Source organism: Coloeus monedula (genome assembly GCF_965178545.1).
Source record: "Coloeus monedula genome assembly, chromosome: 39".
NCBI lineage: Eukaryota > Metazoa > Chordata > Aves > Passeriformes > Corvidae > Coloeus > Coloeus monedula.
Genome location: NC_138819.1, coordinates 46677 through 64311, shown reverse-complemented (window position 1 = coordinate 64311; position 17635 = coordinate 46677). Strand labels below are relative to the sequence as shown.

Below are 17635 nucleotides of genomic sequence, written 5' to 3'. Positions count from 1 at the left end.
TTCCCTTCCCTTCCCTTCCCTTCCCTTCCCTTCCCTTCCCTTCCCTTCCCTTCCCTTCCCTTCCCTTCCCTTCCCTTCCCTTCCCTTCCCTTCCCTTCCCTTCCCTTCCCTTCCCTTCCCTTCCCTTCCCTTCCCTTCCCTTCCCTTCCCTTCCCTTCCCTTCCCTTCCCTTCCCTTCCCTTCCCTTCCCTTCCCTTCCCTTCCCTTCCCTTCCCTTCCCTTCCCTTCCCTTCCCTTCCCTTCCCTTCCCTTCCCTTCCCTTCCCTTCCCTTCCCTTCCCTTCCCTTCCCTTCCCTTCCCTTCCCTTCCCTTCCCTTCCCTTCCCTTCCCTTCCCTTCCCTTCCCTTCCCTTCCCTTCCCTTCCCTTCCCTTCCCTTCCCTTCCCTTCCCTTCCCTCCCCCCCGAACTCCGCCCCCCAAGCGCCCCCACCCCCAGCCATGCCCCTTTCCGGGCACTTTCCTCAACGTCACTTCCGGAAGCCTCCCGGGCCCGCCCCTCCGCGCTCCGCGGGCCGTGGGAGCGCCGCGCGCCCGCTGTTTGGCGCTGCGCGCCGTCAATAAAACTCACGGCAGCCAATGGGAGCCGCGATTTGGAACAGGAAGTGTGTGGGCGGACCCGGAAGCGGCGACGCCGGTGGCTCCCGGTGCTGCCGGTGCTGACCCCGGTTCGGTCCCAGTGTCGCTCCCGGTGCCGGTCCCGATCTCAGTGATCGCGGTGCTGGTCCTGATCCCGGTGCCGATCCCGATCCCGGTGCCGCTCCCGGTGCCGGTGCGGCGATGCCGCGCTGGGCGCGGGGCTGGCCCGAGGCGCTGAAGGCCCGCGCGGCCCGGTACGCGCTGCAGCGCTGGCTCGGGCCCTTCTTGGAGGAGCCGCTGCGACTCGAGCAGCTCGGGCTGGACCTGCGCGGCGGCACCGGGACCCTGCGGGAGCTGCGGCTGCGGGCGGCGGTCAGCGGGGACAGCGGGGGGACAGGGAGGACAGCGGGACACCGGGGGGACAGCGGGGGTGGCGGGGGGCACAGGGGACACTGGGGGGACACTGGGGGAACACCGGGCGACAGGGGATAGCGGGGGACACCGGCGAAGGGGGAATGGGGGTGATTTTGGGGTGGGTTTGGGATGATGTCGGGTGTGATTTTGGTGCGGTTTTGTGGCTGAATTTGGGGTGATTTTGGGGCGGTTTGGGCGCGGTTCGGGGGTCCCTGATCCCCGCCCCCTCCCAGGCCGTGGATGAGCTGCTGGCGGGCGCCGGGGCCCCCCTGGAGCTGCGCGAAGGCAGCGTCGGGGCCGTCACAGTCAGCGTGCCCTGGGCGGCGCTGGGGACAGAGCCCGTGCGGCTGCGGCTCAGCCACCTCCGGCTCGTGCTGCGACCCCGTGAGTGGCGCTGCCACCTCCCCCAGCTCCCGGTCACCTCCCTCGGGCTCTGTCACCACCCCCAGGGCGCTGCCACCTCCCCCGGTGACCTCCTCAGGTCCCTGTCCCCTCCCTCGGTGACCTCCCCCTGTCAACTTCCCCAGGTCCCTGTCCCCCCCCACGCCAGCCCGCGCAGTGTCCGCTGCCCCACCCCCGCGCGTGTCCCCACCTGTCCCCCCCTGACTCCCCGGTGTCCCTTCGTGGCCCCTGACCCCGCGGTGTCCCCTCGGTGTTCCCGCAGGGCAGCCGGGGACGCCGGGCCCGGGGTCGCCCCGGCCGGGAGAGTCGCAGCAGGGCCGGGACACCCCCCCGGAGCCGCCCCCGCTGGAGGGGCTGGAGGCGCTGGCGCTGACCATCGACACAGGTGACACTGGGGACAGTGGGGGGACACGGCGAGGGGGAGCCGGGGGGATTTGGGGGGACGAGAGGGGACCCAGGTGTCCCTGGGGGGGGACATAGGAGGAGGCGTCCTTGTTTGGGGGTGTGGAGGCCGCACCCGCACTCCCCGTGTCCCCCCCCCCGGCGTGTCCCTCCCGTCCCCCAATGTCCGCCGATGTCCCCAGTTCTGCGGCGGCTGCAGGTGCTGCTGGACGAGGCTGAGCTCAGGGTGGAGCTGCCCCCGCAGCCCGGGGGGGGCCCTGGGGGGGCCCTGGAGCTGCACCTGCCCAGGTGAGGGGGGGGGGCGCGGGGGGGTCCCAGGTGTGTTTGGGGGGGGGTCCCGGAGAGTCCCGGGAGGTCCCAGGTCTGTCGGGGGCGGTCTCAGGTGTCCCTGTCCCCCCCAGGGCCGAGTTCGAGGATGCGGGGGGGGGTCCCGGGGGCGGCCCCCCCGCGGTGCTGCTCAAGGCGCTGCGGCTGCGGGACCTGCGGCTGCTGTGGCAGGAGCTGCCCCCGGCCTGGGCACAGGTAGGTGGACGCTGCTGCCACCTGTGCCACCCCTGTGTCACCTGTGTGTGCCACACCCTGCCTGGGAGCTGGGAACATCTGTGTTACCTGTGTCCCTGTGTCCCCCCGCTGTCCTTTCAGTGTCCCCATGTCCCCCCAGGTCTCCGTGTCCCCCCCGGCGCTGGGGGGGCTCCTCCCGGGCCCCTCAGAGCTGCGGTTGCGCCTGAAGCAGAACGAGGCCCTGCCGGGACCCTCAGTGCGGACGGAGGGACACGGGGGGGACACTTTTGGGGTCCTGGGGGAGTTCTGGGGGGGGGGTCCTGGAGGCGTGGGAGGGGCGTGGTGTTGGAGTTTTTGGAGTGCTGGGTGAGTCCAGGGGGACTCAGTTTTTGGGTTTTTGTGATGCCAGGGGAGTTCCGGGGTTTTTGGGATTCCTGAGGGTTTTGGGGTCCTGGAGCGCTTTTATGGGGCTGAGGGGATCCTGGGGGCAGGGGGGTCTGGGGCACTGGTGGGATCTGGGGGCCACTTTTGGGATGCTGGGGGGGTTCTGAGGGTTTGGGATTTCAGGGGGTTTTGGGGTCTCATTTTCTGGGGTTTCAGGTGGAGCTGGAGGGGAATTTGGGGGCCCTGCACCTGCTGCTGCCCCCGCCCCTGCTGGGGACCCTGCAGGGGCTCCTGGGGGCCCTCGACCCCCCCGGTGAGTCCCCCCAAACTACGCAACCCCCGGGGGGTGGCCCCCCAAACCCTGGGGGGGGGGAGCTGAGTCCTTTGGGAGGGGTTTGGGGTCTCTGGGGGGGGTTTTGGGCTCCCTCTGAGCCCTCGAGTCCCTCGTGGGGGGGGTTGGGGATTTTGGGCCCCCCCTGGAGCCCTCGTGGGGGGGTTTTGGGGTCTCCAGGGGAGGCTTTTTGGGCGTTTTGGAGGGGGGGGAACTTCGGGGTAGTTTATTTGGGGTCTGGGAGGGATTTGGGGGGGTTATTGGGGGAACCTGATTTCCTCGGGGGTGGGGGGGATTTTGGGGGGGTTTTGGGGTTCCCTGGACCCCCCAGGTCCCTCGGAGCTCTGACTCCCCGTGCCCCCCCCAGAGTCGTCCCCCGGGGGTCGCAGCCGCCCCCTGGGCCCCCAGGACCTGGCGCTGATCGAGCGGGAGCTGAGCCGCTGCCTGCGGGGGGGTGGTGACCCTCCGAGCCCCCCCGGGGGGGACCCCGACAGCGGTGAGGGGGTGGGGGGGGGCCTGGAGGGGACTTAGGGGAGGCTGGGGGAGAAACTGGGGGGGTTGAGGGGGTTTCTGGGGGGGCGTTGGGGGTCTGGGGAGGTTTGGGGGGGGGTTGGGGGCTTTGGGGGGGTCTGAGAGGGGTTTTGGGTGGCCTGGATGGTTTGGATGGGTCTGGGGTGGGTTTTGGGGGCTGGGGGTGGTCTGGGGAGGATTCTGGGGGCTGGGGGGGTTCTGGGGGGGTCCTCATCTCTTTCCTTCTCCTCCCCCCCAGAGCTGTTCTATTCCATGACGGGGTCCCTGGGGGGAGAGGACAGCACAGCCCCCCCTGGGGAGACCCCTGCAGGCAGTGCCCCCCCCAGCCCTGCCGTGAGTCAGGGGGCTTTGTGGGGTCTGAGGGAAAATTTAGGGTTTCTTGGGGTCTTTTGTAGGGAATTTTGAGGGAATTTATTTGGATTTTTGGGGGGGGGGGGGGGTTTGGGGGGGTTGGGAGTTATTGGGGGCTTTTGGGCGGGATTTATGGGGGTTTTGGGGGTCCTGGGAGGGAGACTTGGGGTTTATTTTTTGAGGTTTATTTGGGGGTGTTTGGGGGGGAGACTTTGGGGGTTTAATGGGGGGTCTTGGAGGTTCAATTGTAGACTCATTTTTGGGGGATGTTTTCGGGGGATTTGGGTGTTCTGGGATGAATTTTGGGGTTTGGGATGAGCAGCGCTGACCCCGTCCCGTGTGCCCCTCCCCCTCCAAGGGCAGCCCCCGGTGCCGCCGCCCTTCCCCCCACAGCTCCGCCCCCCCAGGTGAGTCCGGGGGGTTCCCAATGGTGGGGGGTGTCCCCAGTCCCGGGGTCTCTGGGGGTGTTCTCACCCCCCGGGGGTTCCATGGGGGGGTCTCTGACGCCGTGTCCAGGCCGGGGCCCCCCGTGGCGGGGCGGGCTGCGGCTGCAGGTGACCTTGGGGACGGTCACCGCGGTGCTGCCCGAGGGGGAGGGGCCCCCAAGCCCCGCCCACCAGCGCATGTGGGCGGAACTCTGTGATGGCCACGCCCACCCAGCCTGGGACCACGCCCTGCCCTTCCCCCACCTCAGGTACGGCCCTCCGTGTCCGCCCCCCATGTCCCCAAACGTCCCCTCGTGTCCTCGTTCGTGTCCCCTCTCACCCCCTTCCTTCTCCATCCCTTTGTCCCTCCTTGTCCCCAAATTTCCCCGGCCATTCCCTTGTTATCCCCCCGTTTCTGTTCCTCCTTTTCCTTCCTTTTCCTTCTTTTAATCTCCTTTTCCTCCCCCAATTCCTGCCCCCCCGTGGGCCCCCAACACCCCTCCCGTTGTCCCTCCTTTGTCCCCACGTTTGTGTCCCCTTTGCCCCCCTCCCCCCCCCGCTCTGACCGCGCCCCTCCCCCCAGGCTGAGCGCGGGGGGGGCGCAGCTGGGGCTGGACGCGGGGGGCGCAGGGGGGCCCCGGGGGGGGCTCTCGCTCGCCCGCCTGGAGCTGCTGGAGGAGCTGCCGGGGGCGGAGCCAGACAGGATACAGGTGGGCGTGGCCAGAGGGTGGGGCTGAGGGTGGGTGTGGCCGGAGTGGGTGTGACCAGAGGGTGTGGCCGGGGTGGGTGTGGCCGGGGGTGGGTGTGACCAGAGGGTGTGGCCGGGGTGGGTGTGGCTGGAGTGGGTGTGACCAGAGGGTGTGGCCGGGGTGGGTGTGGCCAGAGAGTTGGGCTGGGCTTGGGTGAGTGTGGCAGGGGTGGGTACGGGCTGGGGGGGACACGGATGGGGACACGAGGGGACAATTGGGGACAGCGATGGGCGTGAGCAGAGGTGTGTGGGGCTGGGGGGCGGTTGGGGGTGGGGTCCCACAGGCCGCAGGGGGCGGGGCCTGCAGAGGGGTGTGGCCTGGCTCCTGAACGCGACAAGGGGGCGGAGCCTGAGGGATTTGGCGTGGCCAGCGGGGGGGGTGGAAATGGGTGCGGCGGGGGAGGGGCAGGGCTCACACAAAGGGCTGGGGTCTGCCTGGGCCTGGTCGCCCCGCCCAGCCCCGCTGGCCCCGCCCTCAGGTGCTGCGATTCCCCGCTCCCACGGCCGCCGGGACCGCCCCTGCCCAGCCCGTGCTCCGCCTGCGCTGGGGTCCCCCCGGCCCTGCCCCCCCCGGGGCCCCGCCCCTGCCCGAGGTGAGTGGGGGAGGGGGGGCCCCTCTGCCCCCCCAGGCAGCATTTGGGGCGGGGGGAGGGGGTTGGGAGACCCCTCATCATCCCTGGGGGCTCCTGGGTTGCGCCAAACCCCCCCCCGGAACCCAAAATTCCTCTCCTGACCGCAGTGATGTCCCCAGAGTCCCCCCAGAGGACATCCCTGGACTCCCCAAGACCCCCAGTACGCCCCCCCGATCCTCATTAATCCCTCTCCAGCGACTCCCAGCCCCCCCTGACCCCCCCTTTTCCTCCCCCCAGGGCCCCCTTCCCCCACTGGAGTTGGGGGTGCAGCTGAGCCCCCCCGAGGCCGAGCTGGACCTGGGGCTGCTTGAGCGCCTCGGCCCCGCCCTTTCCGCCCTCTGTGGCCACGCCCACGTCCGGGCCACGCCCACGGGGGAGGAGGACACGCCCCCTGGCAAGGTGGGTGGGGCTGGGAGGGGGAGGGGCTGGGAGGGAGAGGGGCTTGAGTAGGTATTACTGGAAAAGAGGTGGGGCTTGAGGGCAAATGGGGAGGGGCTTGAAAGGGGTGGGGCTCGTAGAGAGGGGCTTGAGGTGGGCGTGGCTCAGGAGTGGGAGGGGCTCTGCAAGGGGGCGTGACCGGGGAGGGGCTTGGGTGGGTGTGGCCTTGCTGCGCCCGGTGGGCGTGTCCTGACGCTGCCCCGCCCCCAGGCGCGGTGGGCGTGGCCGCTGCTGCGCTGGGCGGCGCCGTGGGCGGGGCTGCGGCTGCGGCTGCCCCTGACCGACCTCCGACCCCTCCCCGCCCGCGCCCCCCCCCCCCGGCTGCGCCCCGAGAGCCTCCGGGTGGGGCTGGGGGCGCCCCGCGGGTGGGCGGGGCCGGGGGGTGGGGCCGCGGCCTGCGACAGCCTGGACGGTGAGCAGGGGAGGGGACACGGGGGGGACATGGGGGGGGCGACAGGGTGGGGACGGGGGTGACACGAGGGCGTGGCAGCGGTGTGGGACGGGGACGGGGGGGGGGGGGGGGAACCACGGGGGACATCGGGGGTCGGCGGGGTGGGGAGGGGACACTGAGCACAACGGGGACCTGGGGGTGGAAATTTGTGGGGACAGGACCTGGCACGGCGGGAGGGTCGCGGGGGCGGCTGCCACGGGGGGGGCACTCCCAGCTACGAGGAGGGGACATGGGGGGGTCGGAGGGAGGACACTGGGGGGACATCTCTGGGGACGGGGGGTGGGAGCAGGAGAGGCACAAACGGGGCAGGAGGGCCGGATGAGGGGGGCACAGCCGTGACCCTCCCCCCGTGTCTCCCCCGTGCCCCCCAGTGACGTACGAAGCCGAGGACTTGGGGACCCTCCCCTGCCTGCACGCGGAGCCGGGGCCCGGCCCGAGTGGGCCCTGCAGTGTCCCCACGTGAGCGGGGGGGCCCTGGGGGGGGGTCTTGAGGGGGCACCCCGAAATTTGGGAGGTGGGGGGAGTCTGGGGGCGGCTTGGGGGGCTCCTGAGATGGAGGGCCAGCCCCGGGGGATTCTGCACGGGGGATTTTGGGTCATGGGGGGGTCCCCAGAGTCTGTTTTTGGGAGATGCCGGGGTTGGGGCGGGATTTTGGGGTGTCCTGAGTGCCTCCCCGTGTCCCGCAGGCTGGAGGTGACAGTGGCAGCCGCGCCCCCCAGGAGCCCCCCCGGGCCCCCCCCGACCCCGTTCTCTGCCCGGCGCAGCATCTACGAGAGCCATGAGGTGCCCCCCCCAGTTTCCTAAGAACGGTTTGGGGGGTCCCAGAGAGGTTTGGGGGCTTTTGGGGAGATGTGGGGGAATTTGGGGGTCTCTGGGAGGTGTTGGGAGGGATTTGGGGGTCCCCAGAGGTTTCTGGGAGGGGTTTGGGGGTGTCCCCGCAAGGGTGGGGTGTTCTGGGAGGCTTTGGGGGTGTTCCTCAGGGGTTTGGGGGTCCTGGGGGGGGGGTCTCTGAGGGGTTTGGGGGCCCACTGATCCCCCCAAACCCACGGTGTCCCCCTTCCCCCCCCAGCTGGTGCTGCCGGGGACCCCCGAGGAGTTGGGGGTGTTCGTGGGGCGGGCCCTGGGGGGGGCCCCCTGGACCCTGCGGGTGACGTTGCCCCGTGCCCACCTGAGCCTGAGCCCCCCAGAGCTGCTGCAGCGCCTCTACAACCGGTGAGGGGGGCCTGAAACCCGGGGGGGGCCCCGAAACCTGGGGGGACCCCAAAACCCCCCCTGACCCCCCCGAACCCTTCCCCAGGATCAACAACGACCTCCTGCTCTGGGACCCCGCCGGCCCCGCCCCCTCGGAAGGCCCCGCCCCCTCCGAGGACCCCCCCCCCTCGGAAGGCCCCGCCTTCTTCCGGCCCTGCAGGTCCACGCTGGGCACAGGTGAGACCCCCGGGACCTCCCAAAATACGGGGTGTCCCCAAATTCCAGCTGTGTCTCCAAAGCCGGGGTGTCCCCAAGTCTCTGGCACCTCCCCAAAATACAGGGTGTCTCCCCAAAGTCCTGGGCCTCCCCAAAAATGCCGGCTGCTCCTTGGGTGCCCCCAAAGCCCCAAGTGTCCTCCCAGCCTTGGCTGGCCCCTGGGTGCCCCCCAGGTGTCACCCCGGGTATGGGGGTCCCCCCTGATCCTTCCTCCCTTGTCCCCTAGACTCAGAGGAGGAGGAGGAGGATGAAGGCTCCGGGGGGTCTCCGCAGGACCTTGGGGACACCGGGGACCCCCCCGAGCCCCCCCAGAGCGGCGGCGCCATGCTTGTCACCGTGCCCTGGGGCCGCGTCACTGCCGACTGTCCCCCCGCGGTGAGGGGAGCCCCTGTCTGTCACCCTGGGGCCCCGATTGTCACCCTGAGTCACTCCTGGGTCATTTCAGAGTTCCCTGTGTCACTCCTGGGTCACTTTGGGGTCCCTCGGGTCCTTTCCTATCACCCCCAGTCCCCCCTTGTGTCAGCACAGGGCCCCCCCATCCTTGTGAGTCCCCTCCTGGGTGACCTCGGGGTGTCCCCGGGGCGGTTCCGGCCGGTGGGGGAGGGGCAGCGTGTGACAGCTTTTTGGGGTGTCCCCAGGGGGGGGTCCCAGGGTCCCGGCTGGTGCTGGAGGTGGGGGAGGGGCGGCTCTGTGTCCTCCCCCGCCCGGGGGGGGTCCGGGGGCTGTCCCGGGCCTGCGCTGACATCCGGAGCCTCGTCCTGAGTCACGGTACCCCAAAACCGGGGCAGGGCCCCAAAAACGGGGGGGGGGGGGAACAAAAACGGGGGGGGGGCCGATGACGACAAAAATGGGGAGGGCCAGAACCAGGGTGGGGGGGGCCTGAAATGGGGATGGGGCCCAAAAGGAGGGGGGGGGGGGGGGCAGGATGGGGGCAGTTGAAATGGGGGAGGGGCCCAAAATCTGGGGGGGATGTATCCCAAAATGGGGGACGGGGGAGAAATGAGGGAGGGGACACCAAAAATGAGGGGGGAGGGGCACCCTGAAAATTTGGGGGGGGGGGGGGCATTTCAGTGTGGAGGAAGGGCTATCTGTTTATGGGGAGGGGCATGGAGGGGCAGAGGCCCCGAGTTTGGGGGGCAGCCCCTGGTTCGGGGGGGTTGCCCCAGTTTTAGGGGCCCCCAGCCCCTCCCCCACCGCACCTGTCCCCCAGGCCCGCTGCCGGAGGAGGGGGAGGGGTCGGGGCCGCCCCCCTGCCTGCACCTCACCCTGGTGCCCTGGGACGAGCCCGCACCCCCCCCCGGGGTCCTCCCGCCCCCCCGGATGTTGGCGCTGGCCCTGGGCAGCAGCGTCACCCCCCGCGGGGACACCAAGGTGGGGACAGCGGGGACAGCGGGGGGGACAGGGTGGGGGGGCACTGGGAGACATTCTGGGACACAGAGGGGACAGCGGAGCACGGAGGGGACGGGGCGGGGGAACAGGGCAACATTGGGGGCGCAGGGGACAGCGGATGGGGGACACAGGGGACATGGGGGGGACATGAGGGGGACGTTTGGGGACACGGGGGGACACTGGGGCACAAAAGGGGGCACGGAGGGGACAGAAGACAGAGGATGGAGAGAACACTGGGGACACAGATGGGACATGGAGCAGCTGGAGAGGGACAGGGCCTGCTGGGGACACCGCCGTGTCCCCCCTGTGTCCCGATGTCCCCATGTTGGCAGGAGCTGGTGGTGGCAGTGGCCCTCGAGGGGGTGATGCTGCGGCACCGGCCCGACCCCCCTGGGACCCCCTGGTACAGCCAGGTGAGCGGGGGGACATTGGGGACGTTGGGGACCTCATTTGGGGACATTCGGGAGACTCCTGGATTTGGGATCCCTGGGTTTGGGGTGGGGGAGGGGTCTCATTTGGGGAGGGTCTTGTTGGGGGATTTGGGGTTCCCGGTTTTGGAATTCCAGATTTTGGGATTCCTGTTTTGGGGGGTTTTTGCTCATTCCTGTTTTTGGGGTTTTTTCGGGGCTGTCAGTTTTGGGGCTCTCGTTGGGAGAATTTCCCTTTTTGGGGCGTGGCCTGGGGGTCACTGTTGGGGTGTCTTTCCCCCCCCCCCCCCCAGCTTCTGGCCCTGCTGGCCCTGGAGGACGAGCCGGTTTTGGGGTACACAGCCCCTACTCCCCTGACTCAGCTGCACCTGCATCTGCAGCGCTGCGGCCTTGACTACAGGTCAGCACCCTAAAACCGGGGGGGACCCCAAAACAAGGGACCCAGGGGGGTCTGGGAGGGGGTGATCCCAAAATGGGGGTCCTCTGGGGGGCTGTCGGTCCCCTGGGTTTTGGGGTTCCCTGAGAGGAACACCTCAAAATGGGGGGGTCTGGGAGAGCCTTCAAGGTCACCCCAATGGGGGGGGTGTTGGGGAGGGGGACACCCCAATCTGAGGGTCCCGGGGGGGGGGGGACACCCCGATCCCTTCCTGGGGGGGTGACCCAGTTTTGGGATCGCCCCCCAGGCCACCGCCCCTCCCTCTGCGGGTGCTGGTGACAGCGGAGACCCTGAGTGTCACCTGCGGGAGCGGCCGCGACCCCCGCCGGGGGGGGCTCAGGTGGGGCTGGGGGTTCCAGGGGGGGTTGGGGGGGGCCACAGGCAGGTTTGGGGGATCTCAGGGGATTCTGGGGTCGGGTCTCCAGAGGGATTTGGTTGCAGGAGGTGTTTTTGGGGATCCTGGAGAGGTTTAGGGGGGTCCCAAAGGTTGTTTAGGGGGTCTCAGGGGATTTTTGGGGAGTTCTAAGGGTCTTGGACACCCTGGAGCAGTTTCCAGGAGGGTCCCGGGGGGGTTTTGGGGAGTGCTGGGGGGGGGGGGGGAGGGGGTTAGTGCTCCCGGGGGTGTTTTGGATTTCCTGGGGGATTTCCTTGGGTCCCGACCCCCATGACCCCCCGTTGCCCCCCCAGGCTCTTGGTCGATGACGGCTCCGTGTTCCTGAGCGAGCGCTGCGGGGGGGGGGCGCTGGACCTGCAGAGGGGTAACGACCCCCCCGGGACCCCCCCATGTCCCCTCCCTGCGAGTGACCCCCAGGCTGTCCGGGGGGTGTCTGGGAGGTCACTCCGCCTGTCCCCCCCAGATTTCGTGTCCGTGCTGGATGTGGATTTCCTGGAGCTGCTGCTGACCACCTGGAGGGGGGCGGACGACGAGGGGGGGGCAGTGAGTGGGGGAGGGGTGCGGGGGGGCCACAATGGGGTGGTTCGGGGGGGGCAAAGGGACCCGGGGGGGTTCGGGGGGGCTCACGGGGGGTCGCTGCGATTTGGGGTGACTCCCCTGCCACCAGCCCCCCCGAGGAGCTGCTGTGGCCGGGGGGGTCCTGAGAGCTCGGGGGGGAGGGGGCATTGGGGGTGTTCGGGGCAGTTCAGCGAGGGTTGGGGGGGTCCGGGGGGTCAGTGCAATTTGGGGTGACCCTCCCCTCACCCCCCAGCCCCCTCCAGAGGAGCTGCTGGTGGCCCCCGCTCGTCTGCGGGGCCGCACCTGCGCCGACAGCGCTGCCGCCATCGCCCGCCTGCTGCGGCACCTGGGGACCCCCCCGCGGCCCCCCGCGGGACCCCCCCCCACCGACGGACCTACCCCCGGACCACCCCCCCCGGGGGCACCCGTGGAGAGACCCCCGGGACACCCCGAGCCCCCCCCGGGGGGAGAACAGGTGGGGCTGGGGGGCCCAAAATGGGGCTGGGGGGGGGCCACAGAGGGGTCTGGGGAGGCACAGGTGCCCTAAACGGGTCTGGGAGGGCACCGGGACCCCCAGTGTTCCTCCCCCAACTGTGCCCCCCCAACAGGCCCTCCCCGCGGCCCCCCCTGCCCCGATCAACCAGCAGGACTTGACAGACGCCCTGAGGGATCCCCCCGGGACCCTCCCCGGGGACCCTCGGACCCCCGGTATGGGGGGGGGAGGGAATTTGCGAGGGGGCTGGGCTTGCGGGGGGCTTTGGGGGGCTGTTTTGAGTTGGAGGGGGTATTTTGGGGAGGGGAGGCTGTTCTGGATCCGGGGGGTCCGTTTTGAGTCTGGGGGAGCTGTTCTGGATCCGGAGGGGCCGTCTGGGGTCCAGGGAGTCTCTGACCCCCTTCTCCCTCCCAGCTCAGGCCCCGCGCCCCCCAGCCCCTCCCGTATCTCTGTACCTGTTCCCGGGGGAGGGGGGGGGCTCCCCCCGGGCCCTCCCCGAGGCCCCCGAGCCCCCCCTGAGCCCCCCCCGGGGGGGCAGCGCCGGCCCCGACCCCGATCCTGACGGGTTCTGCGTCCTCGAGGCCCCCGAGACCCCTGAGCCTGTGAGTGGGGGGGGCTGGGGGGTCTGGGGGCTGGAGGAGTCCTGGGGGAGTCCCAGATGGGTTGGGGGGGTTCCCACAGCCCCCGTGGCCCCCCCAGGTCCTGCTGGATGCTGGGGCCCCTCTGTGTGCCGGGGGTCCCTGGGGGTGCTTTGGGGGGGTCCTGGGTGACATTTGGGTGTCCCAGGGTGACTTTGGGGTGTCCCCAAGGGGTTTTGGGGGTGTCCCTGATGCCTTTTCCCCCCCAGGCCGCCCTTCGGGGATGTTGGGGTGTCCCGGGTGACATTTGGGTGTCCCTCACCCCATAGTTCCCCCCCAGGCCGCCCCTGTGTGTGCTGGCTGGCCCTGGGTGACTCTGGGGTGACGCTGGGGTGACATTTCTGTGTTCCTGTCCCCAGGCCACCCCCCGGGTGCGCTGGCTGGCCCCCGGCCCCCTGCGGGTGCTCCCTGGGCACTTCGGGGTCCCACGGGGGGAGCGGGACCGGCTGCGCCCCCCCCCGGGGCTGCCCCCCCCCCGCGCCCGCCTCGTCCTGCGTGACCTCAGCCTCACCTGGGCTCTGTTCGGGGGGCGGGACTTCGGTCCTGACCCCGCCCACTGCAGGTGGGACACGCCCCAGGGGGCTGGGGACATGCCCTGGTGGGTGGGGCCAATAAAGACACACCCTGAGGTGGGAGCTCGGCCCTGGCCCCGCCCATCACCGGTGGGACACGCCATTGGGTGTGGCCATTTGTTGGGACACAGCCCCAAATGCGGAGGGGCTTGGGTGGGCGTGTCTGGGGATGGATACACCCCTTGACCACATGGATGGGGCTGACGGGCAGGCCACGCCCTGGGGGAGGAGCTGATGAAATGGCCACGCCCCTGGGAGGGGCCTGGTGTGGGCGGGGTCAGGCTCAGCCCCAGCCCGATTGCTGAAAAGGGGCGCGGCTTGTGCGCTGGGTGTGGCCGGGAGGGGCAGTGGGTGTGACCGGGAGGGGCAGTGGGTGTGGCTGGGGGGCAGTGGGTGTGGCCGGGAGGGCAGTGGGTGTGGCTGGGGGCAGTGGGTGTGGCCGGGAGGGCAGTGGGTGTGGCTGGGGGCAGTGGGTGTGGCCGGGAGGGCAGTGGGTGTGGCTGGGGGGCAGTGGGTGTGGCTGGGGGGGCAGTGGGTGTGGCCGGGGGGCAGTGGGTGTGGCCACACTGAGCCCCGCTCCCCGCAGGCCCCGCCCCCGTAGCGCAGGCCCCACCCCCCCGCGGTGGCGCAGCCGGGGGGGCCCCGGGAGGGTCCCGGAACAGCTGATGGAGCTGCACCTGGGCAAGGTGGGGGGTCCGGGGGGTCACTGGGGGGTCTTTGGGGTCATGGAGCTGCACCTGGGCAAGTTGGGGGGCCGGAGGGGCCAGGGGGCTCACTGGGGGGTGATTGGGGTCACTGGGGAATGACTGGGGGGTCATCGGGGTCCTTGGGTACTGGGGACATTGGGAGGTCATAGGGGGTCACTGGGAGGTCATTGGGGGGGTCATTGGGGTCATGGAGCTGCACCTGGGCAAGGTGGGGTGCGTGAGGGGGGCCGCGGGGGGCCATTGGGGTCTGGGGGGGGGGGTCCTGGGGGGATTCTGTGGGTCCTGGATGGGGCTGGTGGAGGCACTTGGAGTGTTCGGGGGGTCCCGGGCAGGATTCTGGGGTCCTGGAGGGGATTTTGGGGTCCCGGGGCTCCTTTGGGGGTCTCGGGGGTCACCGCGCCCCACGGCCCCCCTGTGCCCCCCCAGGTTTGCCTCCAGCACGAGACGTATGCGGCGGAGCCCTGGGGGGCCGCGGGGGGGTCCCGGGGGGGTCCCCTGGGCCCAGGGGAGGTCCCCACGTCCCGCCTGGTGCTGCTGGTGCCGGAGCTGGAGCTGCGCGATCGCCTGGGGGGGGGCCCCGCGCCCCCCTTCCTGAGCCGCCACCCCCGAGGGGGGCCACCCCCACAGCCCCCCACGGTACTGACCCCGGACCCCCCAAGCCGGGAAACCCCAAAGCTGACCCATCCTCACAGCCTCCAAATCTGACACCCCCTTTGAGACCCCCCCAAATCTGACCCCCCCATCCCCTAAATGCGACCCTCCCGAGACCTCCCCACTGCCCACCAAATCCCCAAATGTGACCCCAAATCTGCCCCCCCAAATCTGACTTCCTCTTTTCTAATCCCATTTTGCTCCCTGAATTTGTCCCCTATTCCTCCCCTCTCCTTTCTGAACCCCCCCGTTCTGACCTCTCCTCTCTGTGCCCCCCCGCACCCCCAGCTCTGGCTCAAGGCCCTGCGGGTCCTGCCCCACCCGCCCCCCCCCGGGGGGGTCCCCGAGTGCTGCCTCAGGGTCACTGTGACCCCCCTGCGCCTGCACATCGACCAGGTGGGGCGGGGGGGCCGGGGAGGGGGCTGGGGGGGGCGTCCTGGGAGGGTTCCAGGGGGTCCTGGGTGTGTCGGGAGGGTCCTGGGGAGGTCTGGAGGGCCCCGGGGGGGGTTTGGGGGGTGAGGGTGTCCTTGGGGGGTGGGTCTGAGGTCCGGGGTGGGGCTTGGGAGGGTTCTGGGGGGGTCCTGGGGGGTTTTGGGGGCCTGGGAGGGTGCCGGAGGTGTCGGGAGGGAGGGAGCGGGGGGGGGTCTTTAGGGAGTTCGATGGAGGTCCCGTGGGGTGTTTTTGGGGGGGGTCTCACGCTGTCCTTGCCCCCCCCCAGGACGCGCTGATTTTCCTCAGGGATTTCGCCGGCGGCTTCATCGCCCACCTGAGCCCCCCCACGGGGCCCCCCCCAGGACCCTCGCCCGGTACCGGGGGGGCGGGGGGTGGAATGGAAGGAGGGGGTTCGGGGCCGGGGTTCGGGGGGTGTACCGGGATTTGGGGTCTCCTCACTGTCCCTCCCCCCCTCCCCCCCCCCCTTTCGCAGCCTCCCCCGGGGTCGGGGACCCCCCCCAGCCGGAGCCGCCCCCGGACGAGGAGCCCGAAACGGAGACCCCCCCGATCTACTTCCGGTGGGACTGGGGCCACTGGGAGGGACTGGGGTGTTCCTGGGGGTGACGGGAGGTGACAGGGCTGTCCCCGTGTCCGCAGCGAGTTCCGGTTCACGGCCGATGTCCCCGTCTGGCTGGACTACCGCGGCAAGCGCGTCACCATGGAGCAGGTGACAGGGACAGGGGTGGCCGTGCTCCCCCACTGTCCCTGTCCCCAGTGTTCCTGTTCCCGGTGTCCCTGTCCCCAGTGACGCTGTCCCCGGTGTCCCTGTCCTCGGTGTCCCTGTCCCCTCGGTGTCCCTGTCCCCGGTGACGCTGTCCCCGGTGTCCCTGTCCCCAGTGACGCTGTCCCCTCGGTGTCCCTGTCCTCGGTGTCCCTGTCCCCGGTGACGCTGTCCCCGGTGACGCTGTCCCCGGTGTCCCTGTCCTCGGTGACGCTGTCCCCGGTGACGCTGTCCCCGGTGTCCCTGTCCTCGGTGTCCCTGTCCCCGGTGTCCCTGTCCCCTCGGTGTCCCTGTCCCCGGTGACGCTGTCCCCGGTGTCCCTGTCCCCGGTGACGCTGTCCCCTCGCTGTCCCCTCGCTGTCCCCAGGGTGCCCTGGCCGGGATCCTGATCGGGCTGGCGCGGCTCAACTGCTCCCAACTGCGGCTGAAGCGGCTCTGCCACCGCCAGGGGTGCGACCCGGGGGACACGGGGAGGGACGGGGGGGGACACACGGAACAAGGGGGCCGTCGGGGGCCTGCGGGTCCCGCGTGTCCCCAAACTCGCCATCCCTGTGTCCCCCCGCGTCCCCTCCCCGTGCAGGCTGCTGGGGCTGGGCCGGGTCGTGTCCTACGCGGTGACCGAGTGGCTTCGGGACATCCGGTGTCACCAACTGCCGGGGCTGCTGGGGGGAGTGGCGCCCGTGCACGCGGTGCTGCGGCTCTGTGAGTGTCCCCAATGTCCCCCCAAGTGTCCCCACGTGTCCCCAACACCCCCGTGCACGCCGTGCTGCGGCTCTGTGAGTGTCCCGAGTGTCCCCAATGTCCCCAAGTGTCCCCTGACCCTGGGGGGTGTCCCCCGCCCCCCGTGTCCCCAGTGTCCCCCTGTCCCCTCAGGGCGGGCGCTCCGGGACCTGCTGCTGCAGCCGCTGCTGGGGGGCGGCCCCGGGGCCGTGACCCGGGGGGTGACGCGGGGGGTGACCCGCGGTGTCACCGCCCTCGGGGCCGCCTCCGCCAGCGCCGCCATCGGGCTGGGGACGAAGCTACTGCGGGCCCTGCAGGTGCGACCTCAAAATCCCGCCTGGGACCCCAAAACTGCCCTGAGACCCCCCCAGGATCCCAAAATCACCCCAGGACTCCCCCCCGGGACCCCAAAACCGTGCCAGAACCCCCAAAACTGCCCTGGGAAACCTCGCTGGGATCCCCAAAACTGCGCTGGAACCCCTCCATGGACCCTCAAACCAAGCCAGGACCCCTCGAAACTGCCCCAGGAGCCCGCTGGGCCCCCCCCCCAAACACCTGCAAACCCCTTCGCAAAAACCCCGAGCCCTCCTGGATCCCCCAAAATCCCCCCCGGGACCCCCAAAACCTCTTTGGGATCCCCAGATCCCCCCTGGACCCACCCAAGCCCCCCTGGGACCTCCCCCGGGACCCTCAAAACCTCTCTGGGACCCCTCCAAACCCCCACCGGGACCCCCCCATGCCCCCCCTGGGGTGTCGGGGGGTCCCCACTGTGTATGGGGGATGTCGGGGCTGTGACCTTTGACCCTCTCAGGCTTTGGCCGAGGCCCTTTATGGACTTGTGGCCCCCCCGGGCCCCCCCCGGCCACTCCCGGCCCCCCCGGAGGCCCCCCAGCGGCACCAGCGCCCCCCAGTACGGACCAGTAGGGACCAGTATGGGCAGGGGGGCTGGGGAGGATCCCAGGTTGGGGTCGGGGGGCTCCCAGTATGATGGGTGGGGGGCTGGGAGGGGGCCCAGTATGGGCTGGGGGGGGGGGAATCCCAGTATGGCCCAGTTTGGGGTCAGGATGTTCCCAGTTCCCCCTGGGGGTGCTGGGAGCGGGGGTCCTTGTGCCCCCCAGTGCCTCAGTATCCCCCCTCTCTCCCCAGCGCCCCCCCGGCACGAGGAGCGGCCCCGCCCCCACGGAGGGACTGGGGGGGCCCCGCCCCCAATAAACTGGCAGAGACTGGTTCTTACTGGGACTGAGACTGGTTCTTATTGGGAGTGAGGGGTTCATACGAGGGGGGGCTGGTCCTTACTGGGGGAACTGGTTTTTGCTCGGGGAGCTCGGGGTGGGGAGCTCGCGCGCCGCGGGGGGAGGGGCAGGAAGGGCCCCGCCCCACCGTG

The 17635-nt window shown here is 70.6% G+C and overlaps 1 protein-coding gene across 2 annotated transcripts; it reads left to right on the top strand.

Moving 5' to 3' along the window:
- Nucleotides 1-621: 621 nt before the first annotated feature.
- LOC309584395 (autophagy-related protein 2 homolog A-like) lies at nucleotides 622-17495 on the top strand. 2 transcript variants are annotated; one of them, XM_082300388.1, is made up of 42 exons: nucleotides 622-947; nucleotides 1223-1373; nucleotides 1654-1776; nucleotides 1976-2081; nucleotides 2195-2315; nucleotides 2455-2550; nucleotides 2895-2991; nucleotides 3377-3505; nucleotides 3779-3873; nucleotides 4250-4298; nucleotides 4408-4585; nucleotides 4900-5026; nucleotides 5544-5657; nucleotides 5934-6095; nucleotides 6345-6546; nucleotides 6957-7044; nucleotides 7272-7368; nucleotides 7655-7797; nucleotides 7883-8013; nucleotides 8279-8427; nucleotides 8691-8820; nucleotides 9263-9423; nucleotides 9774-9854; nucleotides 10163-10269; nucleotides 10553-10645; nucleotides 10993-11063; nucleotides 11163-11242; nucleotides 11511-11732; nucleotides 11866-11965; nucleotides 12165-12352; nucleotides 12748-12950; nucleotides 13547-13646; nucleotides 14094-14303; nucleotides 14607-14714; nucleotides 15037-15124; nucleotides 15244-15328; nucleotides 15408-15477; nucleotides 15899-15981; nucleotides 16112-16233; nucleotides 16405-16568; nucleotides 17063-17161; nucleotides 17398-17495. In XM_082300388.1, exons 1-42 carry the CDS (start codon nucleotides 777-779, stop codon nucleotides 17461-17463), a joined length of 5160 nt encoding a protein of 1719 aa, XP_082156514.1. In that variant the 5' UTR covers nucleotides 622-776; the 3' UTR covers nucleotides 17464-17495. The 2 variants fall into 2 exon arrangements, with proteins under 2 accessions (XP_082156514.1, XP_082156515.1); XM_082300389.1 differs by lacking the exons at nucleotides 17063-17161; nucleotides 17398-17495 and having other exon boundaries at nucleotides 16405-16437; nucleotides 16517-16752.
- Nucleotides 17496-17635: the final 140 nt, after the last annotated feature.